Raw genomic sequence first — 27,831 nt, forward strand, 5'->3', positions numbered from 1 at the left:
GTTTCATCCCAGAGATGGCCACCTTCTCATTGGAGACAAGCTTCATCCACTGATTCTAAAGCGTTTTTTTTTTTTTTTCCCAAAAAAAAAGAGCAGCCTGTGCATAAGATGTGTTTGGTCATAAAATACTTACAGCATTAATTTGGTGTATGGAAAGAGATGGCTTGCAAACGAAAGAGGTGTGCAAACTACTCAGATGTAGCCGTTGGGCACTGGACCAGGAGCTGACAGGGATGGCTCACCCTGGGCCCCAGCAGCACGCTCACGCTCACTTTGCTCAAATACTTTCCCAAAGATTTATTGAAAATTGAAACTGTGTCATACAGAATTACATTCATATGGGGAAAGTGGGGTTTTATTGCAAACACTGTGCCCAAGTCACATTTTTCGCATATGATGCATTGAAAACAGGCATGGGGACCTCTGGGCAAACCAATCCTCTATTCAAACTGCTTTGGTTTCACAATTAAAATACAAGGTGACCCACTGGAACAGAGGTACAAAAACCGAGAGTAATTACTGGCCATCGAGTAAAAACAATCAATGGAATGTCACCAAGAGTGTTTTGGTCCTGCTCCCCACCCATCCCACCATGAGGAAAGGGCTCATTATGCAATATTTCATCTTAAAAACAAGTTGAAAAATTACGTGGATTTAAGAAAAACAAGTCCCCACTGTATTCCTTGCTTCCCTGAAGCCTGATCCATGGCACCGCAGAAAGGGGTTTCTACCGCAGGCTTCTTACAAAAAAAGAGAAGGGGCAGAAATTTGTCTTAAAGCTGCTCTTGTGCCTCCCCTGCAGCCAGTGAAGAGGCTGTTTGTCATGGCCTTGCTGGCTGCAATGAGATGCTGCAAAATCTGTTAACTTGCTCCATCCAGGCGAGCCTCCAAACTGGTCTCTACCGCAGCTTCACTCCCCTAGTCACAGGAGCAAGGACTTTTCCGAATGCATGATGGGTCTTCTGAGGAGGCTACACGGAATGGGCAAGCTGCTGTTTTCTGTCAAATATAGAACACGCTTCAAAAAACAGAAGGGGGTCACTGCCCTCTGCAGGGGAAGAGGGTCCCTTTGTGTTGTCTGTCTCTGGTTTTATTTTAGAGTCTGTAAAAATACTCTGTCTGGCCATCCACATCCATTCACGATATAAAGCAGTAAAAAAAAAATAATTTTATATATATATGTATATATATAATGGTTTATTTATACAGTTACACTTGCAAGGCAATTGATCCTCGGCTGGCTGGGCCCTTCTACCTCCAGCTGCTCTGCCTGGTTGATATGACTGCAAGATAAGACAAAAACAACCTGAGCAACCCTGTCATGGTGGGCAAGCACTTGCAAAAAGGAAAGGGGAATGGAGAACAGGACATACATGAACACAAAGCCTGAACTGAGAGATAGATTTGCAGATGCTGTAGCATCTGGTGAGATGGGGATGGACGTTTCAGGCCATGAAGAGGATGGCAGGAGGGTTTTGCTGAGGGGACAGTGGTGTGGGTGGGAATGGGATGCCAGGATGCAGGCAGCATCGCCATGGCAGGCAGGGACATCACAGCTTCCTTATTCTGCACCTGAAAAAACGGTGCAAGGTGGAAAAAGGGTCACAGGAGGTGGAAAAGGTATTGGGGCAAACTGATCCTCAAGTTGGAGCAAAGGTGACTCCTGTAAAAGACGAGAGCCAAATCCTGTCTTAGCCCTAGCAAGTTCTTAGCCCTGGGGAATGCGGGGTGGCAGAGGAGGGGATGAGGAGCATCCTCTGCAGCTCCCAGCAGGGCAGACAGCCAGACCGCCAGCGTGTGAGCCCCTGGCAGCAGAGGCTGCTGGGGTGTAAGCTTTGCTCTTCCTAATGGAATCTATAAATAGCTCTGGCCTCCTGCTCCTAGCACATGCTCGCTCTCTGCAGTCCGTTTTGGGCAGCAAAAGGCTCTCCCTCCTTCCCATGCATCCTCCCCAGGCCGGCCCATGCTCCTGCAGTCCTGCCAACACGTACGCACCCTCAGGATTCAGGCTGGACACCAGGGGCTCCGGCAGGGTCCTGGGATGGCTGAGGAGCTGCTTGGCGCTGGCCCGGGGAGGTGACTCAGTGGCGGTGGTGGGAGGAAAACCTGCAGGATAGGGAAACATGCCTGGCTCAGGCAGGGCTTATGCTTCCTGTGCTCACCAGGCACAGCTGCAGCAGCACCAAAGGGCAGCTACATCACCCTCTCTGCCTGCTCTGGAGCACAAATGACCAGGTCCCCGTTTTTCCCCCATTCCCTTCCATGAAAGCCCCCCACCACCTCCTCTCATCCCTGCGAGAATACGGATGTGGCTCTGGGCACCATGCCCACCCTTCTCTCATCTAGCACAAAGAGGTCATTGGCGGCCAGAGCCATCCCCACCAGCCCACAGCCCCGGGGGGCTGACACTGGCCCTCAGCCACCTGCATTGTGCCACCACCACAGTGGCGGCGTGCAGCAATGCTGCAAAGGAAAGCTCCCTGCAGCCACCCCGCCCCCAAAAGCAGCAGTGCAGAATCTGACCCCTGAGCACAGCTAGGAGCAGCCCTGAGGCTTCAGTGAGGAGCAAGAAGGAGCCCAGGAGCTGGTAAACCTCAGAGGCGGTGAGCGACTGTCATGCTGGCACTGAAACTCCATCCCTGCTGCCTACCCTCAGCGCCCAGGGCAGAGCTGGCTGCTTTGGGGCCACTCATGTTGGAGGAGGGGCTGACTCCCTTGGAGGGGGAGGCAGGGAGCGGGCAGGGATCCCACGGAGCAGCCCCCGCGGCCGAGCCGGCGGTAGCGTGCTGACCTCCGTTTCTCCGGCAGGCTGGCAGCTCGCGCGGGCTCGGCTCCGGCTGGGCATCCTCCTCGGACCTGGCCTGCAGGACGGTCACCGTGGCCCCCGTCTGCTGAATAAACTGCTGCAAATTACACTGCCTCAGCTCCTTATTTAACTCCTCCAGTTCTCGGGTCTGGGCCTGCAAAACACACACCGAGGGCGAGGGCAGGGTGAGCCGCGTGTCCCCGCCGTGCCCCAGAGCAGCCGGCACCCCAGCTGGGGCTCACCCTGCCGGGGTACCGCTGCGGCAAGAGGGTGCCCGGGTGACGGGAACGAGGAAGGTGGTTGCTTCGGGAACAGCCCTGCTCTGCTGCGTCTCCACAAGAGGGTGCGAGCAGCCATCAAACAGTGGCTGCTGCAGCGCTGGGAGACGCGAGATGTTGAAGACGAGATGCTGGAAGCGTGGCAGTCCTGGGGAAGGGCAACTACCACCACCTAGATGGGCAAAAACCTCTCCCCCTTTTGTTCCACCGAAGGGGAGCCGCTGGGCAGGGGGTGGGTGTCACACAGTACCTGGACCCTCTGACGCTGGGGGAGGTGGACCAGGATGGGTGAGCTGGGGGGCATCATGGCTCAGCCCCCCAGCTGACATCTCCACACCGCACAGCCTCCCGCAGTAAGCCCGAGCTCCTGCACAACTTTCATAATCAAAAGACACAGGCACCTATGCTATCCCCCTTCGTGAATCCTTTTCCCAAGATGATACAGATTCTTGTGCCAAGGCCACTGACTCCACACATGGACCTTTTGCTCCAGCACCATCATACACGATACTGTGTTCCCCATTCATCAGTCAGCAGAAGTTCCAGCCCAGGTCCAGCTTCCACAGTGAGTGATGGGTGTGGGACCCTGCACTGGTTAGGTATAAGCAGTGGTGTCCCCTTCAACAGCAGTCACTGCCACTGAGCTGCCTCTGTGCACCGAGGCGCACCCTCAGTGGCCAGCTGGGGCAGGACCAACCCCACTCAACCCATCAGTCCCCATGCTGCTGGAAAGCTGGTTCCATTCCCTGTAGATTGTCCCACCACTCCAATGGGGCTGCTCAGCCCAGTCCTACTCACCTGCAGGTTCCTTTCAGCTTCTTCCAGGGCCTTCTCCACACTGGCCAGGTTGCTCTCCAGCTGGGTGCCTTGCTTTACCTTGGCCTCCAAGTCCCTTTTCATCTTGGCAGCAACGTCCTCCAGCTCTGTGGGGTTGGGCACAGTGGTCTCCTTCCCCCTCTTGGCCCTCTCAGCCATCTCCCACTGGATCTCATCCTGCAAGGCTTCGGTTCGAGCACTCAGCTCATAGATCCTCTGGGTGTACTCCTCCAGGCTGGCCCGTAGACTCCTAAGCCGCTCCTGCCGCTCCCGCTCACACTCCTTCTCTAGCCGGAGCTCACTCTGCCAAAACTCCTCCTCACCCAGTTCTGCCTCATTCCTCCGTACCACGTGCTCCAGATAGAGGATCTCATCCTCCTGGCCAGTGAGCCGGCTGCACTCCCAGAGCCGTAGGTCTGTCTCCAGGGTGTCCCTGTGGGCCTCCAAGGAATGCAGCTGCTCCTGCTGCTGCAGCACCCTCCTAAACAGCTCCTCCTTGGAAGGCTGGACAACCCCACCACCCTCCAAGTCCATTCCTTCTCGTACTTGATGCCTCCAGCGGCTCACAGCAAACAGGTCGCTGGAACATGTAGAACCCAGGTTGAAGGTCATGGATTTTTTTGGCTCCCGGGAACGGGGTGCATCTGTGCCAATGGGCCTGGGCTTGATGGGCAGGCTGGCCCGGATGAACGTCCTCTCAGGGGCTTGGGGAGCGCCCTCCGAGGAGGGCCGCTCTGCCACACTGGGACCCGTCCGCCGCAGGACAAATTGCACGTCATTGGCATACTGCCCGCACTTGGCCAGCGACTCCAAGGGGCACTCCAGTGGCAGCAGTTGCCGCTCCTTCTCCCGCAGCTTCTGCACCAGCACATAGCGGCCCGTCTGACCTGCAGGAAGAAGTGAGCAGGTCAGATGAGGAAAGCCAGGGCCAGCCAAGGCTGCTGCTCCATGGGCAGCAGCTTGCAACATCCCCACCGCCCCAGAACAAGACCCCACCCACCTAAGGTCTTTTTTCCCCTGGAAACACCTGCAGATAAGAGCATCCCCTCAGCAGATGCCCCCACCCGCAAAGGGGCATTCCCCCAGCAGACGGAGATGGCTCACCAATGGCCCGTGCCAAGGCGATGACCACTTCTTGGCAGGTGGTTTGCTCCGAGACACCACAGACGACCCTCTGGATCCCATCCACCCAGACCTTCAGCTCCATCCCCACGGTGGCTGGGCCTCAGGCGTATGGGGTCATCGCAGGACAAGCTGCCTGCAGGGAGATGAGAAACCAGGTTTCCATCCCAAGCCGTTAATGAAGAATCCAAGACACTAAGAGCAGTGTAATTAAATCATCTCTAACGCCACCATCCCAAAAGGTGCATCTTAGGCCAAGTAGTTGCTCACTGCTGCCCTCGATCTCTGCAGCTCTTCTTGCACAAAGGATTGCATTTTTGTTGATATTACTAAAACACTGATGTTCATCTGCCAAAAAAAAACCCCAAAACAACAAACCCACCAACTTTTTTTTTTTATCGTCTCATGGCTGGGTAGTGGGTCCAAATCTTCCCATGGTAAGAAGTGATGTGGTTCGACTTTCACCTCAATTCCTCTGACAATTTAGCAGCATGGCACTATGGGATTTTTCAAACAATACTGGAAAAGGCAGAGAAACTGCCAGCTGTCCACCTTCTCAATGGGGTGTTGAGGGAAGGTGTAATATTACGCCCATTTAAATCTATTTACTTCCATGTCAATTTATCAGAGAAGGATTAAGAAGTTATAGCAAAGCCACTTTCTGCACAAAAATGTGACCAAAGGTGGAGTTTGGGAGAGGCAGCAAGGCAAGAATACCCATGGTGAAACCTGGGCTCCTGGAGGATTCTCTGCTCCACACCAGGGCACAGTCTGACTCCCACCCAGCGGTTATTTCTTCTGCATTAAAATAACACCCACTGGCCTCTTGCCTCTTCCAGCAGCTCAACAACTGCAACAATCTTAAAAAAAAAAACAAAACCAAAAACCAAATATGCACAAGCTGTAAAGAACACAAATATTTGAGCTTCCAGTGTTTCCAAACACTGCAAACAAAGATGTTTGGTTTTTTTTTTTCCTGTATAACACATTTTATTCTAGCATCAGACTTGTCTGAAAGCTCCAGACAGACAAACACATACAGGAGATTTCCAGGCCCTCTGTCCAGTGGGTCCCAAACCACTTCCCCAATCTATCCGAGCTGGTCACAGCCTCTCCATTCCTCAGCCGCAGCTCTCTCATGTTTGCAGCTGTGCTGCAAGAAAGCTTAACCTCTGGTTAAACACCACTTTTTCATTATTTTTTGTTGCCTGCTTGAACAGTCAAAGGGAGGGCTCAAAAAGTCCTGCCTCCAGTGAGAAAGGCAAGGAGAAACCTGATATGGCTTGGTGATGCCGTTCCCTGTGGGTGCCGGGTCCCGTTGGTGCCACCCCCATGTCCACCCCTGAAACACAGGCAGAGAGCGGCTGCTGCAAATACCTCAGCACTGAGCTCATGTTTGCTTTGGCTGGGTAGCTGGGGAAAACCGGAGGGTGTACAGGGTACCTGGGGCTTTACCGAACCCCGGTGAGACCAAAACCACTAACATTTGGACCAAAACCACTAACATTTGCAAGGTTTAATCTAACTTCTTTTCAAAGCTGGCTTTTGGTACTGCTCCCCCGACCTCATACTTTCAAGGCTACAACCAGACGCTGGCACGGAGCGAAGTCCAGGCGCCACCGTGGCACCACCCAGCTCACCCAAAGCACCGTGTTTCCCCCACCATACCACCCTAAAGCCCAATGTGGGGCGACAATACCTCCCAGAGAGCACTGTCTCCACCATGGCCACAGACCTGGCTAGCATCAAACACAGCTTCTCCTACCTGGGCCCAAGGAGCTTAAAAATAAATAAGAAAAAATAACCCAACCGGTTGAGTTGTGTCGCACAGCCTCACCTTGCCCAAAAAATCCAGTGACTGCCAAACACTGCTGCGTGTGGGAGCAGGATGGGTGCTGGCACACCAATCCCAGGCACCTGTTTGGGTTCAAACCCGGCACCAACCTCCGGCCCTGCATTGGCTGGCCACCCTGGCAATCATTTACCAGCAGCCAGCATGCAGCACACTCCTGCCAGAGAGCTGGGAGCAGCAGCAGCCAGCTTTTCTCCCGATATGGGGACCCTCCTCCAAAAAGCAGCTGGCACATCCTTCCCCTTTGCATCACTCCCTGCTGCATCCCCCAGCACCCTAAAATCCAGTAATTTTCATGATTATTTCCTTAAATCGTTGCAAGTGCAGGGGGTGTCCATTAACCAATTGCTTGTAACCTGTGGGGTTTTTGGGGGGCTGCCATCCCAAGTGTGCTGCCCAATATGGGATGTTATCTGCTTCCTTGCAAAGGGGTGGTAAATGGGGCTCGGGGCTGCTCCCTCCTCTGTCTGCCCTCCTTGCCCCTTTACCAGGGCAGGATCAGCTCCCCAGCTCACCTAAAACCAGCCTGGCTGCCTCTCCTCCCCCAAAGCTCTGGGCTCATGGAGGAGCTGACAGTAGGTAGGCAGCTTATCCTCATCTGAGAGGACCAGTGATGCTCTTTGCTCCTCCCAATGCCTGCTTAGGGGGGACACACCACAATCTGCATGCAGCATCTCATCCCCAATATACTGCTGTGCCAGCATGACGTTGGTTCAGAAAAAAAACAACCAAACAACCTAAAAGCCACCAGACAATATCCTAAAATAAATCCCTACCCTTACCATCACCTCTGCTGTAGCCATGCTGTGCTCCCGCCCCAGCTCTTTAGCATCACTCTTAAGAACATCAGCAGGTGCCGGGTGGTCTCATTGCTCCACTTGCAAACATGATGCTCCTCTCCCCAGCTGCACCGCAACACCCTTCTTTAATTAGTGGGTGCCTCCATTACACTACCAGGCAGAAAAAAAGGGCTTTTTAGGGGTCGAGAGTCACTTTCCTTGGAGAAGAAGCACTTCTGGGTGAGAGGCCAGTTTCCAGCTGCTGGTTTGTATTCGCTCTAGGAGGACACTTTGATCACAAACCAAAAGTGCAGGCAGCTGCCAGGCCCTGCCAGTGCCCTGAAAACAGCACAGGGAAGTGAGCAGGTGGCTGCAGGCACCCGGACATGTGATGGCCACTCCCAAAAGCCACTCTCATTTCATTCTTATTTCCCCTGCCCTGCTATGGATTTCTAAATAATTTTTATCAGAAGCAGATTAACAAAGTGACTAACTTTCTGCTCCCTTCCCCATGCAATGGGTTCTAAAATTGAGGGTAGGGATGACTCATACAACAACTTTAACAAATCTCCTAACTGGGAGTTGGAATTTCAAATGCTGATGCTATACTAACTTATACTAACTAACTAACTAATCTCAGATCTCGCAGCTTTATTTTGTTTCCTGGTACTGCTTCCTCCCAACCTTCCTGAAGCTGTCAGGCTGAAGGAAGTGGAGATGAAGGGACACTTCTGCACATGAGGAGGTTACATGCTTTGCACAGGTCCTGCAAACCACTATCCTGACGGCTGCCAGGACTTGGAAGGGCTCAACTATCTCCCTGGGCCTGAAAGGATACGTGGCCAGCCAAGGAAACTGGCCTTACAGAAGCAAGGACTGCCACCAATTTGCAGGGACCCCATCATTGTCTTCCACAGGAATTCTCAGAAACTGAGAAAGCACCTTCCAGCCAAAGACCGCGAACTGCAGAAGCACCTTTCTCACACTTTTTGCCACACACAAGAAAAAAAATATCTGGTTAGGAAAAAACCCAATTTTGCGCTCAACATCAAGGCCAGCTGCAAACCAAACCCCAAAGTATCCCAAATGGCTGTCAGCTGCACCCCAAATGTCTGTGCCAGAGCACCTAACAGGCACAGTCTGGGACCAGTGTGAAGGTTCTGCACCATACATGCTGCGAGCGATGAGGTTTAACCCATTTCAGGGGTTTGCTTGCCTCCTCCTCCTCAGACTACCCCTTGGCAGATTGCTGGGTACATGGCTGGGAAGGCAGGAGAGCAGCAGCACAGGTAGAGCTTCCCAGCAAGCCTAATTAAAACTGCAAAAAGCCAGAAGACCAGTCTTTTGGGTCAAGATTTAGGCTAGGGTAGAGTTATAAAGACTCATAATTAATAAATAAGGATGCATTTGTACTTGAGAGCAGGCTGTGATAAGCCCACTATGCAAGGAGGACCAAGGTGTCCATGGAGACCAGTGGCTCTGCATCGCCTTGGATGCGCTCTGGGAAGATGCTGACATACTCCTGGTCATTTTATTCCTGCTTTGAACCTGACTCTCTTGCTCTCCTGATGATGAGAGTGCGGTACTTGTCCGAGCTGCATGCAGACACACAAGTTAAGAAAAATAAACAATACATGAATAAACAGCCAGCAGTGAGTGGAGGAGTAGCCCTATGCTACCATCCTGCATGCTGGAGCACTAGCAGGCTGGCCGTGACTCATCGCCCTGGATCAGCTGCTGTGGTGACACATCCAGCAGCAATTTAATGCTTCCTGAGGTCTCTTCCTGCCCAAAGCACCAGGACCAGCTCCTGGGCACCAAAGGGAAGAGATGGTACTTGCCTGTATGCTGAAACTCTCCAATGATACAGAAGCCTCCTCATTACTCAAGCGTGGAGACATGACCCAACACAGAGAAGATCAATGGGGAACTGAAGCCTCCTGGTGGGGCTCATCTTGCAGCAGGTTGGACAGGACAGGCCGTGGTTCAGGCTCCCCTCCAGCCCATGAACAGTGCCCTCCCACTTCAGCTCCCTCTTTTGGAGTAGTATTATCTGCCCTGGGCTGGGGTGTTGCAGGGATAGAATAAGCTCTGCTGGGCTTTCCATGCCACGTTTACCTCAGGCAAAGAGATGCTGCAGCCAAAGGTTGATTCAGTGGCAAAGGGTTGACGCAGCTGGCAGGTCCAGTGCTGGGTGGAGATGATCGGCCATGGCAAGGTTGATGTGGTGGCTCTCCCTGGGCTCACAGGTCCTACTCTGGGTGGAGATGATCATCCATGGCTCTGAACGTGCTGTCCCTGCAGCAGACTCTGGTGACCACCGACAGCCCCTGCCACTGCAGCCAGGAGCACCAGGCAAAATCCTGCCTGCAGCCACATGATGCAGGACCTTTTCACAGTGCCATGCTCATCCTAAGGATGCTGGCCCCAGGATCCTGAAGGGACACCTTCTTCTGGCCTTGTGCAAAACAGCCAAAAGGGCCACCTACCAAAGAGGTCGTTGTCCTCTCCTGTAGCACGGGGGCCATCAGGCTGCAGGCAGGACACAGGTGCCGGGCTGCCGCCCAGGGCAGCAAATGAGTTACCTTCAGCCTGGTGCAAAGAGCTGACAGGGGTTAAACAAGCTCAAGAGGTGACAAACAAGTCCTACCAGAGCAGTTACAGCCCAGAGAGGCAGCTCCTCATCCTTCTGCCAGCACAGGGAGGGTGTGCAAGCGTCACTCACCCCCCAGGCCTATTTAAGCCATCACCTCTTGTGCAAAGTGGCTGCAAGTACCCAGGAGCAAGGAAGCATCAGGCACACGGCTCTAATTCACACCAGAGCAACTTATTTAGGGGCAGACACAATAGTTCTTGCATCCTTGGTCCACCCATTATGCCCTGTCAGCTTCTTGCTCTGTCACAGCATGCCTGACAACAAGTCCTAAAAATCAGCAAATTACTGATATATGTAATTTCAAAACAGCATAAGGGTTTTGTGGACTCTGCTTTTCTCTTCTCCTTTGGCTGGAAAAACTCCAGCTGGGGATAGGGTAACCACTGCAAACACTACCCTGAAGATGCAGCTTTACCAGAGGTGTGTGGATGGATGCCAGCCCACACACACTCCCAGGCTCTGTCATGCTTTTACAGCAAGTGGCTCCTGCCTGGGTGGGAGCTTACAATATATACGTGCACTTGGCATCTGCAGAAGTTACATCCATGTTTCAAGGGCTTTTTGCACCCAAAGGAGCTCAAAGGGCCCAGACCAGCAAAGTCCTGTGGCGCTTGCATTGCTCAAGAGCTGAAGCATCACTTGAGACTGAAGCCACAGATGGCCGCCAAAGTCCCACAGCACCTCGAGGGGAACACGTCCCACATATTAAGATCTTGCAGGACCTGCCTAGAGAGAAAGACTTCTGGGGAACCACAAGCACCATGACAGCAACCCCGCATTAAGAGCAAAATAGAGGCTTGGGGATTTTCTGCTCCACTTCCTCCCCAAAATTACAGACCTATGCTAACATGCCTGGGGAGCACCAGAGAAGCTGGCCAATGCTGAGCAAGGCAGGAAGAGATTGGGTCAAATCCTGCCCAGGGCTGCAATAAGGAATGGGAAAAGACCTTGGGGTGATGGCCTTCAGCAGGGATTGAGGTGAGGGAGGCTCACAGCCCAGTCAGTGTGGAAGCTCAACTCATCCCCGTTCCACCTCTGTGGATTTCTCTCACCCAAGCTTCTGTGTCTGCTACAGCATTGCACTCACACAAAGGCTTCAGAAACAGCACTGGCAAGGAGCTGGGGAACCATTTTCCCCTCTTAAACAAGCCAAGATTTGTAGCCATGGTGAGCCAGCGTCAAAAGCAGCGTTGAACACCAATGATTGTGGGCAGAGATGACATTTCAGGGATGTTTACTAGCCAGTCCACCCTGCAGATAAGCACCCAACCAAAAGTTCATTATAAATTAAAAGCAGCAAAAAATCCCCTCCACCTACTGCACACACTCACTTTACAGTGTCTCAGCCTGGAAGGGGAAGTATCATCTTCCTCACCTTAACGCATCACATTTCTCCCTTGCAGCACTAATGCTTACCATCCACAGGGGTAGGAGAGCTGGCAAGGTTGGCTAGTAAAGCCAGCTGAAAAGATGAAGGTTCACAAGGGAAACACTAGCAGCACTGCTATTGTTACTGTACCATCAACGCCAGACATGCAAGTGAAGAGCAACTTCATGAAAGCAGCTAAGAGTAAATTGTTTCTTCTCAAGGGGGTGAAGCAAAATCGGCAACATAGATACCAGGGGAAAGAGGAAAGGCTCTAGTACTGCCACAGTCTTTTTTCCCTTGTGCAACTGAACCCACCCACGCACTGAGCCCAGGACAGGCTGGGGAAATATTCAGGTGTCCAGTTCCCAGCAGAGGGTCAAGGCTGGGTCTGGGTACCTTTGGGCTCTAGGTTGACCTTGAGGATTAAGGGTTGGACTCAAAAACCTTTCAGGGTTGAGTCTGCCCCCCAGTTTCCCCCAAAAAACTATGGATACTATTTTTAATTAAATAATAATTTGTCACTTGCTCTTCAGCTATCCATGCACCACTGTCCCTGCAACCACTGCCCAGCTGCGAGCCTCAGTGCAGCAGTGCCAGGATGCCAAAATGCCTGTTGTCTTCAGGGGAGGACTCACAATCCAGCTCTGAAAACTCAAGCTCTGAGGGTTATCAGCCAGAGCATTTGCACATAAACACAACCCTGGCACGCATCTGCCAGCATCTCTGCTATTTCAACTTCCACAGCAGTCATCAGTGAAATCATGATGTAGATTGTGAATATTCCCCTTTTATTACACATAACCCGTTCCCTAAGCCAGAAAACAGCTTCTATTTCTTATCATGCGGAACACAGCAGGAATGCTGCCAATCTGGTGATGCAAGAGCCTGCTCAAGCCATGGAAATACTCCGAACTACCCAAAGTACTTGTTTTCTCCTTCACAGCCAAAAGGGAGTGTTTCAATTTCCTCCAGATTTCCATGTTCTTTCTTAAAAGTGAGACCAAAATGGGAAAAACCCTATCAATGTGCTTTCTCCCAATGCCTCCAGAAGAGCCAGAAACAACCCTCAAAGTGCAGCTTCCTTATTACGCTCACCTTGTCCAGCCCAGAGGATATGCACCTTGGTAACCCAGAAGGCAAGCGGAGGCAGGCACTGACCTGCTGATCTCCCTGTTTCATCTCAAAGCTACCGAGGATTTCATTTCCATTACAGGAAATTTCAGGCTGGGCACTTCTCCTCTGAGTAGGACCAGGGACATAAAAAAGCTAAATGACCTATAAATATTCTCCCCCCTAACCTGCCTTCCAGCCTCCCTCAGAAAAGCTGGCATCAGTCACCAGCAATCCTCTTTCCACTCCAATTCTCATCCTAAGGGAGAGGGTAATTAACAAATCAGGAAATGAAAAACTGGAGATAAGCCTTCCAAATTTTACTTTCCATTTCTAGAACAACTCACAGTTTCCTACCCAGCTTCGGAAAGCAGCCACACACCAAGGACATGCTGCTGGCTCTCTAGAGGAGAGAATGCACTGATGAATACGTAGGTGCATGCTGCCACAGATTTTTACTTATAACTTTGTAGGATTAAAAAAGTCTTTAAAGATCATTTGCCAAGAGCTGAAATAATTTCTTTCTTTCTCTCACACACAGAGATGCCAAGTCAAATAAATAAGAAACCCAGAATTAATCCAGACTTAAACCTTTGATAAGGCTCTTGGGTATTTTAGAAGTCTGTTTCATACTACCTGGCACGTGATTCATTAGGGAAAGGTGATATCAATCCCCCCTGAAACAACCCAGACACAATAATCTCTTTAAAGCACTACAATGGAGGCACATCTCTGGAGAGACAAATCAATCCCTTACCTGTCACTAAAACGCCAGGGTCTACAATGCATCATGGAGTACACTCCTCTTCAACAGAGATCATGGCTGGATGACCAACTTCAATCCCTGAAACTGTCTTTCTGGGAGGCAGTGAACCTCTGCGTGAAGGGGTTTCGATGCCAGCAAAAGCCTCCATCTCCTATTCCACATGTAGGTGTCCTTCTCCCAAATGCTAGGTCTCAAGGACTCCACTGGCATTCATTGATACCCAAAGGACCAGGATGGGATGGGAAGCGGTGCCAGGGACCACTCCAGCCCTCCTGCCTGCACAGAAGAGTTTGAGCATGTGGCTCCTAAGACCTAGAGCTCCAACAGTTCCAGCATTGCAGCAGGATTAATGAAGCAGCAGGGGAAGCCTTCCCAAATTCAGCCAATGTTGAACTGTCCCAAAGTTTCCAGCTCAGGACTGACCCACCCATGTCTTCAGGGAAAAGGTGTTGCAGGTTTTTTTTTCTCCTTTTTTTGAAGCAAGGAGTTATTATAGATAGCTCGCCTGGGGCAGCTGGAAGCACTCCAGCCCTCAAGAAAATGCTGACTCTAGCCCACAAAAAGCCAGATGATCAGCTGCTTTTAGAAGCTTATGAGTGTGGCATCTGAAAATGGAAGGACATAAAATTGTTAGCAGTCATTTACAATAGCAAGATTTTGTTAAAAAACCTTCCACGAAGACATGCTTATACCTTAATTTGACTACACAAGTTTACAAGTGTATAGACAAGATAGAACAGATCGAGGAACATCCCTTAAGAAGACACTCTTAAAACAATACATATACACACAGCTAATACTTAAAATGTCCCTTGTGCCTTTGTTTAAACTTGGGCACAGAGCAACCCATCATCAAGCAGCACTTGGACTTCTTCCTAGCTCACCATAGCACCCACCATCAGACAACTCAAAGAAGTACTCTGATTTGAAGCCCTGGCATGCACATCACAGCCTCATGTCCAAGGAGGATCAACATCTTGTCAGGATTTGGTCCCAAAGCATCACCTCTAAAGTCCACAACAGAACATGGGCTTGGGTCACCTCCAAGCCACCACTGGAAGTTTTTCCCATAGCAGAATACACAAATGGGGCAGAGCTGAGAGATGTTGAAAAACATGGATGAGATGAACCAGCAGAGACTCTAGCAGACGCAATCTGGCAGTGTTTTTCTGCAGCACGTGGAAATGCTGAAGGCAACCATGACAAACACCTCCACTGTGGAGGTGGATAACACACACACATTGCTGAAACAGACCAGCACCCACCCCATTTTACATCCAGTCCCCCAAATACTTTGGCACAGAAACTCCTCTGTTTGCCTGGGCACAGCAAGTCCCTGTATTTTCAGTGATTGCTCCGTGCTACCTTTTTTGGCCAAGTCATATTTCAAAGGGCGGGGAAGGAAGCACCCTGGGATGATTCAAACCAGCCATCTCTGCACCGCTTCGGCCAGCTGCCACCTGCTGCCAAAAGGTTTGGTCAAACCTGGCAAGCTCCCAAGCATGCTCACTAGGGCTTGCAGGTACCTGAAGCTACGAAGTGCTCAAGTGCAGCTGTAACTCGCTTTTCTGAGGTGTAAGGGGAAAAAAAAAATTAAATAAATCAGACTTAGTTGTATTATCTCAGAGTTATACTGCTGGTACTCCCCTTCAAGCCCTGAGTAGAACTAATTCCCATGTCTCTCTTGCACTCTTTGCAAATGAGTTTTATTTTTTAGAGCAACCAACATCGCCTTGCCAGGAAACATCAGAGCGTAGGAGACCTCCTGGACCTGCAGTGCTCAATGCCAACGGGTGTCAGGTGCCTGCAGGTGTGGCAAACCACGCTCCCCAGCCTCACAACTTTCTATCAGAAGGTGGAAGAAAGGCTTTAGGAAAATATACCCTTGGCAGGACACCTCTCAATTTCCACACTATTTCTTTCAAGAGGGTGCAGGGAAGCCAGAAGAGCTACGATGAGAGAGAGACCAGTCACCATGCTCAGACTCTCCCAGCAGATAACTGAGATGTGGGAGGATTCCTAGCATTCCAGCAGTACCAAGAGAAGGCAAAAGCATCCTCCCTTCCTCACAGTCCCTTTCTGAGCAGACAGTACTGGCACTGCCCGGTAAGGAAGGCAAGCAGCATTCAAGACCCTTCACAACCATAACTGCTGCACGTACAGCGTGCACATACACACATTTGCTCTCTTCTCCCTCACAAGAGTGACAATTCTTAACGCACGAGGAGTGTGACCCTATACAGGTACCCTGCAAGGTGAGCAGACGGGCACACGTAGCGTTGCTGCCTCATCCCACCTGGATCCCGCACTCTGCCATTTGACAGCGGAGCTCCGGCATTCGTGCTGCCGCACGTTCCTGGGGCCAAGCGCCTGCCTGGCAAGTCTCAGCAGCACACGGGGCCACGGCCAACGAGCACGCTGTGAGCACCAGCAACCCTGTAAGCCAGCCCTGGCTTACCGCAAGGATCAGCCAAAGCTCCCATCTTGCCTCTTTGGATGGTTCCTCACCTGTTTCCACCTGCCTCTTCCTAATGTCTCCTGCACTCAGCCGTGCGGAGGCAACTGCTGAGTGAGGGTGCACGGTCACGATCCCTTCCTCCGTGCTACACCACCCGCAAGCCCACGTTTTGAGCTTTAGCCTCCAATTGTGTTTTTAACATGCAAGTACAAAGCGCTGTCGCAGGACAGAGAAAAACCGGGGAGGGGAGTTTGCTCTCCCACCCGCGGCTGAGCAGAGTTACGAAACAACCTACCCGGTGCTGCCGGGCTCGGCCGAAGGCATCAGAAGTATGCAGCGAGGAGCAGGCGCTTATCGAGGAATTCAAACCCTCTCCTTGGGGAGCCGGAGACGTCTCTGAAGAGAGAAAGAACAGAGCTTCAGCCCCCGGCTGCAGACCTTATCTCCAGCGAGGGGAGCCGGGACCCCGGGCCACCTCAGCGGCTCCTCGGCCGTGTTGCGGGGTGAAGCGGGACAGGGATGCTGCTCCTTCAGGCAGGGCCGCCCCGGGGGCCGCGGCGGCGCCGGGAGCCGCCGGTACCGGGAGCTGCGGGGATGCCGGCGGCGGGAGGCGATGCCGGCGGCGGGAGGCGAAGCCGCCGGCGCTCCCCGCTCGGGTCCGGCCAGCGCGGCGCTTGCGGCAAAGGCTCCGGCTCCCGGCGCCGTCCCGGCCGCCCCCCTGGCTAAGGCAGCTCCGGTTTCCGCTCGCGCCCCGCCCGCTGCCGTCCCGCCGCTCTCCGCGGCCCCGAATCCCGGGGCTCCCCGCGCGGGGTCACCCACCCGCCCCGCCGGCCGCTCACCCACCTGCCGCCCGCTCGGCCCCCGCGCTCCGCTCGGCAGCGCGGAGCCGCCGCCCCCCGCCGCCCCGCCCCCAGGTGAGCCCCGCCCCCCAGGCCCCGCCCCTCCAGGTGAGCCCCGGCTCGCGGCCCCGCCCCCGCCGATGGTCCCCGCCCCAGGTGAGCCCCGCCCCCCGCCCCGCATGCGCCTCGGGTTTGGGACAAAGTCTGAAATTCCTCTTTGCGAAAACGCCTCGCAGTAATCTTTTTAAATAAAAACGCTTACTGCCTTCTTCTTTAAAAAAGTCTTAAATCCTCCTATTGTTTTTGTTTTAAAAACAACTCTCAAAGTCTCACTTTTCTTAAAGTCTCAAGGTTCCTTTTTAAAAAAGAATTCTTAACCCACCCCCACTTAAGAGTATTAAATTACCCTTTTATTTTTAAAAAAAGTCTTAAATTCTTTTTTTTTAAAAAAAGTTTTGAATAATAATTATTTTTTTAAAAGAAACCTTAAATACGCCTTTTTCAAGCCCCGTCCCTCCCCACCCCCGGCTGGGTGCGCTTACCCCTGTCGGGTGGCCAGCGCCCAGGTGGGACAGAGAAAACGACCCCTTTTCGGAGAGAAAGAGCTCGGCCTGGGCGGGGAGGCAGCCAGCCGAGACTCCAAACGCCCCAAAACTACAGAGAGGCAACGGGAAGGAGACAGGTTCGGCCGGTTTGGGAGGCAGCAGCAGGTGCCTGCTACCATGCTAGAGGCTTTGGAAACTCCTCACCACCTCCCTCTGCCTGCTTTTCCCCTCCTAGCTCTCAGGCAACCTACCTGAAAGCTCCCCCACCCCATACACTGTTTTTCGTCCATGGTGAGCAATGAGGCGGCATCAGCCTCAGCGTCCCATCCTGGTGGTCTCCACACACAAGAGTTGCTCCGGCTGTGCCTGTACTAGCGCAACCCGCCAAGCATCTCCCACAGTGGGGTGGACACATGGTTGCTTTTGTATTTCTTATTCCAGAAGCTCTTGTGGAACATTCTGCGGCTCATGAGAAAGGATACCCCACCCATCAGGCTACAGGTGCTGAGGTGGCTGCTCTAGTGTGATCTCAGGGCTGCTGCTCTGTCATGAAATGTGTTAACTTTTACCTAGAGTCAGAAAAAAACCCCATCTCGTGTGACCATTGTCAGGTTTCCAACATCCTTAACTACTTGCTTCTCTGCATCAGAGCTGCTGGGATTAGGAGGTGATGCAACATGCTAAAATGTAGCTGCCATTCGGCAGCTTTAATTGGGTTTTTAAATGAAGTTTTCTGTTGTTCTGGCATATTCCTCATAATTATGATCTAAAATCAGATAATACATCTGGTGCTTCCCAACGAGGGCCATCCCCTGGAGACCTTACAGCACTTAAGGAACAAAGATCTGTATAAGAAACAACAAAAGCTGTTCTCAGGAGATACTTATCTCATTTGTTAGCTTGGATACTCCTCCAAGATCCTAATCAGACACAAACTGAGCAGAGGTTCACTCGCCATTAGTGAGGAAGGTTGACTTTTATTATTAGAAGAGATTTTGAGTTTTAAGTGTTTCTACCTTTAGCAGCTTGTAAAGAGATGAAAAATCTCTTTTCACTTGCCCAGGTAAATCTATTACTGTGAAAAATAAATTTCTAACTCTGCACCTGCATATCTATATGATCCCTTGATTCCCCACACTACAGAGAGTTCTCCATGCCTTCCATCAGCTGAGATGAATGAAAGCGTCCCAGGGATAGTTTTATGCTGCTAAGCTCTTCCAGACCGGCTCCTCACGGACTGAGGTGCTCCTACATTTGCAGTGTCCCACCCCATCTCCAGATTCATTGCCGAAGCTCAGAAGCTCCTGTAGTGCCAAAGCCATCTTCAGGGACTGACCCAGGAATAGTGATGAAGATGATTTCTGTTGGTGCTAGCTAGGTCCTCAATGGGTTTTCTTAAGATGTATCTTAAAGGTTTGAAAAAGTCACATTCTTATTGAACACTGAGCAGGTCCTTTGGTCTCTCCAGCAGCTTTCCTATTGCAGATGAGAGAGTTTCCCCTAAGAAACTGTCTTGCTGACATGCTCAGGAGTGCAAGACTCCTTGCTCTGAGCCTTCTTAAGAAATATTGTATGTTCGCACAAAGTAACCCCAAATGAGTACAAACATACCATGCACTAGCAGCAGGTCATCATTTGATGACCAGCTATAGCTTCTCAAATGAGCACTTTTCCACTTGAGACAACCACCCAGGCTAGCTCGAACACAGCAGTATTAGCCTGTTCTACAATATGACACTGCATGGTCAGCCTGGGAGATAAGGGGAAGCAGATTTGAGGCATCAGAATCTGCAGAGCTGTTGCTTTGTGCTGAAAGCCAAAACCCTCTGAGCTGTTGTTGAGAGGGGAGAGTTGAGGGAATTTTCATTTTCAGGCCCATCTCCAAAGGAAAAGAGCGAGAAGTCAGATTTTCAGAAGTATCCCACATCCACAGGGGCTGGATGCAGTCAGCATCACGGTTCTTGCCAGCATGAAGGTCATCTCTTATTTCTTCATTGCCCATCAAGCACTGCTGGAGGCAGGAATTGCAGTCCCCTTCCCCCGGAGTACACAGGCTGAATGGTCCCCACGGTCCTTTTCTGTCCTCCTCCCCTTGCTGTTAACTCCTTGAGACCTAGGGAATTTGGCCCTGGACCCAGCAAGCCTAAAGAAATCTGTCAGTCACCATCCCTTCCTGACACAGCCAGAACATTTCACGTGCCATGCAGAAATTACCCAATGCATCCCTTGCCTGCCTCACTATACAGAAGGGCACATTTCCCCCCAGAAATGAGCTTCCCTCTCAAAGACAACTGCCCACAAAATCCTGGCTTTTTCAGGGGAGCTCTGGCACTGGGAGACAAAAGCGTCTAGTACTAGGTGGCATGCTGACTTTCTCTTCCAGCAGACCCCCTCTACCGCAAGAGCTGTAGTTCAAAGCCAGAAGCGAGGACCTACACGTATAAATATACACACAAAATATATAAGTATATTAATATAGATTAAAATATTTATATAGATAGTGTATATATATATAACAATATATATACACTATATGTATACTGGAAGAGGAGTACTGCCTCCTGTTGCTCATCATATACCCGTAGCAGTGTTGGGAAGTGTCTATTGACCATTTTGGCACTCACAGGACTTTGGGAAAGTTTGGAGGGTGTGAAGTTTTTCCAGGTTTATTTGGAAGGTTTCGAATTTACAGTTGTTTTTCTGGCAACCATACACTTTTTTTTTTCTAGGAGACAGACAATACTGCCTCGAGAGTAACAAAAGGGCTTGTCCTCAAGAATCCCTTCCTCCATTTCTATGACACGAGACATAAGAAAGAAAGGATGCTGCAGCATCATAGGAAAGCTGAACTGGGGCTCAGAAGCGCAGAGCCACTGAAGCTGACTGCCAGTGTCCCATGGACCACAACCTGCTGTTCCTACCCACAGCCCTGCATGGGTTAGAGAGACCTTGGTCTGGTGGGAAGACTAGCCATTCCACTTCAAGGACAGGCCTTATGGCCTCTAAAACCTGATATAGTTCCTATCCTCTTGCTTTATTCAATGAAGTATTCATTCTGCTTCTGCAGCAAGTCTGCAAAAGTTGCTGACCACTTGTCTCTTGCAGCTGCAATAGGAGTGGGGATGGTCAACAGCAGCCTGCAGGATTGCAGCCCTAGACAGTAAACTTTATGTCTGCATTGGTCTTCTTACGTATTTGTATTGAACCTTGTAGGCTTACAGCACTTTTCTGAAAGGCGTGTCTATCTGCTTTCTACACCTACAGTTGTGGGAGCATAAAGGGAGATGACCTGCAAAGGGTCTTGTGAAAAGTGGTGCCCAGGAAACTCACAGTGCAGATGAGTGGGAGCCAAGTGGAAAGGCAGTGTTGTAAAAAACTTGTGATGGGCTCAGACCCAAATCTCAGGTCCCTACATCCTCCAGAAACCTGTGTTGCCTGCTCTTTGCTAAAACAGCTCTTGCAAAATGTCCAAATCAGCAAAATCTACTTTCAAAGTAGAATTTAATAACTAAAAATGGGGCGCAGGGCTTCCACTTACCCCTTTTGCAATAAAAAGTAGGAAAAAAAAGGGATGTTATTAGGTTGGAGCTCCTGCATACCCGTTCAGTGTCCCCAGGGCAGAGTATGTATGGCTGGGTCATTACATCTTCATTGCCATTCCTCATTTCAACAGCAGGTTGAGCCATGTGACATAGGGAACAGGGGTGGAAGAAACAGCTGAAATAAGAGTGGACAGAAGTGAATAGAGAGAAAATGGATGGTAGAAATAGAAAAAGGGAAGGGGAACTGTGTTGGGAGGCGTAAGGGTGCCCAGAGCACACCCCGCAAGCTTGTATTTCCTGTCCAGGTGCTGGGTAAGATTCTCAAGATCTTTCACCTAGGAAATAGCCCCATTAATTATGGCTGTTGAGCATGGGAACAACAGCTATTTGCCTCTCTGAGCCATTCCGCTTTCCCAAGTATTTTGGAGTGTGGTCATGCTAATTTAATGCGGGTTTTTCAAAGGCTTGCTGGGAAAAGCTCTCTTCTTCCCAGAGGCATCGAAAGTTTTGACCTCCTGACCCCCCTTTTACTAGAAGGTTCAAAAGCAGCATTGCAGCTGTTAAAGTTTTTCTTCACGCCTCAGTGATTCTCTGATGAGGGACCAAGCTGCTGTTTACCTAGGCTTGACCTCTCTTCTTTGGGCCCAGAGATATCTCTTTCTTGCAGTGCTACAGGCAGGGCAATGCTAGAAACCTCCCTGCCTTGTTATTCATTCCCTCCCTGCATGCAAACACACTGGTACCCATTACTAATCCATCCCTCATCAGGAGCTGGGGTTCCCAGCAGTGATCCCATTTGTCCATCAAGCAGCAGATTAATTTTCATTTAATCCACCGTGACTTGTCTAGGAAACATGACCCTCCTCCTGCTCTGATGCTGGTATCCATTTGGCTTCCAAAAGTCAACTCTTGGTTTCTGACAAAAAAAATATAAATCCCCTCTCAACAGGCTACCACCAGCCTTGCACATTCCTTGGGTATCTCACCATCCCCTCCACTACCAAGACTCATTATTTTCAACAGATATTCTCCCCTTAATTTACATCTTTATTACACGCTGCAATGGTACCAGACTACTTTTCCCTCAAGGACCAAGATTCATCAAAGCATTTAAGTACAGTTTAAACGTCAAGCATCTTGTTTCAGGATAGCACTATATGTGTCACATCCCCAAGCTAAGAGGTTGGAGGTGGGTGGCCTGATTAATTGCAATTGTATCCTGGATATTTACTCAAAACCGCTTGATTTCCAATGGAGGACGGGGTCAATGCCTTCTTTGAATGAGTTCCACCAACCCATCCTGGCACGGGAGCATTGGGTTAGGATGAAAAGTGAGGTGTGAGGAAGCCAGAGAAGAAAAGTTTTTGATCTGCCAGTCCTTAGAGCTGTGGGATTAACCACATTCACACCAACAGATTAGGGTCATTAACATAGTCATTAAAAGAAGGGATAGTCCTACTAAGAATAATGACAGGTGCTTCACACTGGCAGGTGCCTGGTCCCAGTGGTGGAGAATTAAACATGGTGAGATAGTGATAAGCACTCTGTTGCAGACATCTCCAAGTCAGAAAGAGCCCTCACGCTTTTTACACCTTTCCTGCCATCTGAAAGCAACGATAAACACAGAAACGTGCATGGCTGAGGACCTGAATTACCCTGGATTGTGTTCCCAGCACAGAGGCTGTAGAGCCCTCTGCAGAAAGGTGCCTGTGATAGAAGCTGGGGAAGGGGTCTGCTCTCTGAGCTTCTGCATCTCTGCTCAGTTATTATCTCCTTATGTAAGCTCAGCTTTCACAGATGCAAAATGGGGATAATGTTTACTTTGCTAGCAGGGGTGTGGAGGAATAATTAATTAACGTTTATGAAGTGCTTTCAGATCCCTGAAAACGTGAGGTGAGATAAGCAGCTAAGATTCATGAGGCAGGTGCACAGCATTCTGATAAATTATTGCAATTCAAAGAGTAATTGTTATTGTGGCCTAGTAAGCAGATATAGATTCCTCCGTCTTCCCAACAAGAGCATGGTTTCACCCCCACTACTCACACCTAGTTGACTATAGTAATCCTATAAATCATATGGGGCTGACCCATCTTGGTCCAGCTTCTGGTGGAACGTAAAAAGTCTTTGTGCAGCCTGCAGCCAGTCCTGATGCTAGTATGTATAAGAACTGCAAAGGGGCAGCTTCAACTTGCACCGCTGCCATGAGCTTCTCACCTGTGATGGCATCTGGCTCTTCCTTTGCAATGGGGAGCGTCTCCAGAAACTGACTCCTGTCCAGCTTAAGCCAGGAGACTAGCTGGGTGAGCTTTTTCAAAGCCTGTTCCAGGTCAGGGGGTGCAAGCACCAGGATCCCACTGCCTCTGGTTACCACCTCTCCAATGGGCAAGAAAACATGCCTATGTGCATGCCCCTAGCCCAGTATTTGCTAAGAAACGCTTAAATCGCCAATGAGACCTTGCACTGGTGATGGGTTAGAAGAACGTGGAGGCAGTGACACAGCAAACAAGCACGTGGGAGCTCAAACCTGCTCTAAGATGGGCTGAAAACAGTCTTTAGGCAGGGTGGCCATTTCTGCCTTGAAACCAAAGCAAACGTGACCTGTTTTAAACCAGTGTGAGTAATGTGAATCCCGAGCTGGTGTGAGCAGGTTTTTCTGGTTCTCAGTGCAGCCTTTCCCTCTCCTTCCCTGCTTGGGCTTCCAGTTTTGCACTAGGAAGACACCCAAACCTGGAGAGGAGCCTTCCACCCTTCGGGATACCTTTTCCTACTCTCTACCCGTGCTGTTCCAATTGGTCCCAGATTTCTTTTCCCACACTGTGCCTTTAAAGCCACCTGCCAGCCTGTGCTCTCAGAAAACACCATGTTACACACAGCCAGCCCTAGAGTCCTCTCACACCACCAAAACCAGAGGCCCTCTCCCACAGCCTCATTCTGCTGTGGCTGCTGTTGCCAGGCATGGCAGCACACCACAGTCCTGCTCTGTGCTTGGTGGTACAGAAGATTTTTCCTTTCCTTCAGTACCCAAGTAGGGACTTCAGGCAGAAATCAGGAGGGTGTCAAGCCTGAATTGCTTTGTGTATTGACTTGGACATCTAAGACCACCTCTAGACACACACCTGCAAAGAACAAGCAAGTTCCCTGGTTTCTAATTGTCCTGTATTATTTTCATATTCAAAACATTCCCTGTCCCTCCCTACTTTCCCCAGCTAGGAAGACCAGAGTTATGTACGAAGGCCCCAGTTCAGCAAGACAGTTACACCTGGACTGGAACCCATCACTAAAGACTTAAAATCCTGCAGGATTTAAGCCTGGGTTTCAGTCCTGTGAATGAAAGCTCTTTGGTGAACAGGGATCAATGAAGGCCAGTATTCACACCAGGTAGGGGCCAGAGGCTGGGGGTTGTGGCGTGGTTGGCACATCCTCTCAATTTGTCTGTGCCTCCCTGGAAATCCTGGTGTGTTGGGAAAGCACTCAGGCAGCTGTCTCTTGTATAAGTACAATGAAGACAGGAATACTTATCCTTAGTCCTAAGTGGGTCCTATATGGACCTGAAACACCAATAGAATAATACCAAAGAGGATCAGAAATTTTTTTCCCTCTCTTTGATAAAATTTTGCAGTTTTTCTTCTAATTTTAAAGCCTATTTGTTATTCTCTTCAAAGGACTATTTTCTAACTAGCTCTTGATTTTACATGAAGATACTCTTTGTTAGGATACTTTATTTGCTCTCCATGTCCAGAGTACTTGAGTAGGTTACGTAATGTATCTCAGTCAACAGAAATTCACTTGGAAAGCAGAAAAAAATATTATGTTTTGTTACCTACTATGCTAAAAAGAAATAGTACCTGATGCCTACAAAGTATTGATGAATTCTTAACTCAAGGTTTTCTAGTAACTACATAAATCACACAAGCAGCACGGTTTTTCAATTTGTATGTTAGCAGCACAACTGAAATAGAAATATCAACCAACAGATGCACATTCAGCATGTATCTTCCTTTCTATTGGGAAGTCAGTAAATTGGCTTTCACTTCCATAATGCTGAGCTCTTGGCAATTTTTGAGCATAGCCTTACTCACACATGGCAGGTCGCTCTAATGACAGGCAATACAAGGAAAAAGGAGGATTTAAACTGCCCTTGCTAGCCAAAATTTCCCACCTCTTCATAGGCAGGAATTGCCTTTAGGCTGTAGCTTAGTTAAGGAAGTCAGGGGCAACTCAGCACCAAAGGGGTTCTGCAAAGTGCTGCTCATCTCCCACACCTTGCACCAACCAGCATAGCCCCAAAACACACACAACCCCGAGAAGGACATGCCATGACAGACGTTTCTACCTCCAAACAGCCCTCCTGCGGGCCCTGTTTTTCCTAATAAGCATCCCCCCTTTATCCCACCAAACATGGAAAATATGCCTAGCTGGCATTCAGAGAAAGCTTAAAGCAACTGAGCAGCCAGAAACTTTAGACAGGATGAAGCCCCGGAGCATGTCACCCCCAACAAGGGAGAGTTTTAGAAAACACCACCTTTGCGAAATCAGACAGAGAAGACAATACAGAGCCTGGCACGGGCAATGAAATACATATGTTGTTGCTTAGGACCTCATCCAGCCCACCCCAGCCACTGCACCCTTGCCTTTGCATTCAAGGGGCACTGGATCCCATCCAAAAAAGATGCACGGGGGAACAAAAGGTAGCCCTGGCAACCCCATTAAGGGCAGGCAGGAACAAAGAGGACATGCCGGCTGAATTGGTTTCCATTTTTAATCCTTATCTACACCCACCACCCCCATGCATGGAAAGAGGCTCCTGGTATAGATTTGCATTGCTATGGGAGTTTGAAGTGATGAAACATTTGGCCTGCCCATTCAGAGGCAATTAGTGATTCAAAGAAGCCCGAGATATCTTAAAGGGGACTGGTTTTCCAACAGGCAGGTGCTCTGAGCTGACATTGGGGGCAAACTAAGATTTTTGGAAAAAGGAAGTCACTGGCTGCTTGAAAATATGGTTCCTTCGAGTCTTAGTAGAGAAAAAAAATATTGCACAGAAAATTCCAGCTTTGGCTGGTAAAATCTGAGAGGAGGTGGAGAGAAATGGCTTAATTTATAGTGCTGGTAGAAATAATGCTTTATCTATTTATTGAACACATAAATTATATGTTCCTTTTCTGGGTTAAGTATTTCACCTCCACCACCGTGAGCAATGCAGGCACAGCTATCTCCCACTAACGCCACCATCCCAGCAACCCTGTCCCAACACAACATCATCCCTGAGCCTTAATTTCTCGCCCAGATTTCCTCCCAAATGAGGAGGGTATTTTTTGGCCATTATCGCTCTTACACTTTTAAATCTACCTAGGCAAAAGGGCAGCCTAGCAGCCTCTAACTTGACTGCAGGGACCAGCATGTCCTTGCTGCTGCTGTTGCAGGGCAAACCCAAGGGAAGGAACGAGACCTGCACCACAGCCTATGCTGTTACAGTCTAGATCTAGGAGGATGAAAAGCCCTGGAAAGGCAGCCCAGGGACGACTAGTTCCCAGGGTCCCTGGGGGAAGGCAGGAAAATCCATGCCAAGGGAGAGCTTACCCTTGCAGAGACATCAGGGCAGGGCAATCTGGTATAGAAATGTCCAATGCAGAGAAGAATGCATCCACCCTTCCCCGGGATGAGTTGTCCTATGGTATCCTCCCCATGGAGCTCCTTTTCTCCTTCTGTAACCACGAGACATTCACAGGTGCCTGCAACAGGCAACCGAGAGCAAGGCGAGGCTTTTGCTTAATGCTTCAGAGGGTCCATCTCCCCTCTATGCCCACAACACCAAGGTGTGCTGACACCACTGCTGAATTACCGGATCTAGGAGAAAAAGGGGAGGAGGAGATCGCTAACTTCCATCTGGAGGCGTCTTCTCCTCCACACTGTACTGTGTACAGCACCTGAGCTGCTTGCAAAAACATCGCAGTCAGCCAAAGCTGTTTCCACTACATGTGCCAGTTGCTTGGGGGGCTGCTGCTGAGGCTTTGCCAGGCAGAAAACAGCAGGGGAACGCTGCAGGAAAGGGTGGAGCTGAGTTAAAAAAAGAGGGTTTGTTTCAAGAGAGCGCTTGACAACTTCCAGGGCAGAGGGCCACAGATGGCTGGGGATGCATCTTAAACAGTTTTTTAATCTGAGAACAGACATATCCATCCCTGTCTCTTAACATCTGTCTGGCAAGTATGATGGGTGAGGGCAATAATCTCTCAGGCTGTTACATGCAGCCTAGGAGAGAAACCAGGCAACAGATAAATTTGGCAGTCCTCAGGGGTTTCCAAGGCAAAACACCAGATGCAAATGGATGCTACTGGGCCCCAGCAAGTAATAGTGGAGCACACAGTTGCTCAGATATCCCCTTCTCCTCACAGTGCTCTGGGAATGAAATGCTCATCGGGGAAAAATTTTCCTCAACTGCATGCAGTTCTGCAAGGTTTAGAGACCACTTCAGGCTGCTTGGCTCCACAGCTGGTTTCTTGCAATTCAGTAAAAGTCTTCTGCCGAGATCAGAGCTTGCAATATGCACTCGCACACATGCAGGGACAACTGCTACCCCAGAGGATTTCAGGCTGGAGAAGACTAATAAAAGGAGAGAGAAAAGACACTTCTTCCTATTTCCAAAACAGACAACAAAATTCTCAGAACTACCTTAAAGCAAAATAAACAGCATGCATCAACCTGCATTTTTAGGTACTTCAATGTCCTCATGCGACTGGTCCCTGCTGATTTTTGCCCAACCTACAAATTATCAAAAGCAAAAGGTGTGAACTGCAACCACTTACCCTGATCCCAGGCTGCTAAACCTGCCCTTCCCTGCTCATGCAGAAAACCGTTGCCAAACTCAGCCAAAACAAGGGGGTAGACCTGCAAAC

The 27,831-nt window shown here is 50.1% G+C and overlaps 2 protein-coding genes across 7 annotated transcripts in view; both read right to left on the reverse strand.

The window, feature by feature from the left end:
- Nucleotides 1-21,191, reverse strand: part of RPLP2 (ribosomal protein lateral stalk subunit P2) — a 176,117-nt gene extending 154,926 nt beyond the window's left edge. Inside the window, exon 1 of the mRNA XM_069857883.1 lies at nt 21,188-21,191. The gene's annotated coding sequence lies outside the window, so the exon portion shown is untranslated. The remainder of the gene's footprint in view (nt 1-21,187) is intronic.
- Nucleotides 180-27,762, reverse strand: RASSF7 (Ras association domain family member 7). 6 transcript variants are annotated; one of them, XM_069857843.1, is made up of 7 exons: nt 16,856-16,874; nt 16,308-16,408; nt 5,005-5,158; nt 3,883-4,787; nt 2,792-2,960; nt 1,996-2,106; nt 180-1,283 (listed from the first exon to the last, which is right to left on the reverse strand). In XM_069857843.1, the coding sequence occupies exons 3-7, from the start codon at nt 5,105-5,107 to the stop codon at nt 1,252-1,254; spliced, it is 1,320 nt and encodes a 439-aa protein (XP_069713944.1). In that variant the 5' UTR covers nt 5,108-5,158; nt 16,308-16,408; nt 16,856-16,874; the 3' UTR covers nt 180-1,251. The 6 variants fall into 6 exon arrangements, with proteins under 6 accessions (XP_069713944.1, XP_069713945.1, XP_069713943.1 ...); XM_069857844.1 differs by lacking the exon at nt 2,792-2,960; XM_069857839.1 differs by lacking the exons at nt 180-1,283; nt 1,996-2,106 and having other exon boundaries at nt 2,266-2,960; nt 16,856-16,875.
- Nucleotides 27,763-27,831: the final 69 nt, after the last annotated feature.

The sequence above is a fragment of the Phaenicophaeus curvirostris genome, chromosome 5 (assembly GCF_032191515.1).
Source record: "Phaenicophaeus curvirostris isolate KB17595 chromosome 5, BPBGC_Pcur_1.0, whole genome shotgun sequence".
Lineage (NCBI taxonomy): Eukaryota > Metazoa > Chordata > Aves > Cuculiformes > Cuculidae > Phaenicophaeus > Phaenicophaeus curvirostris.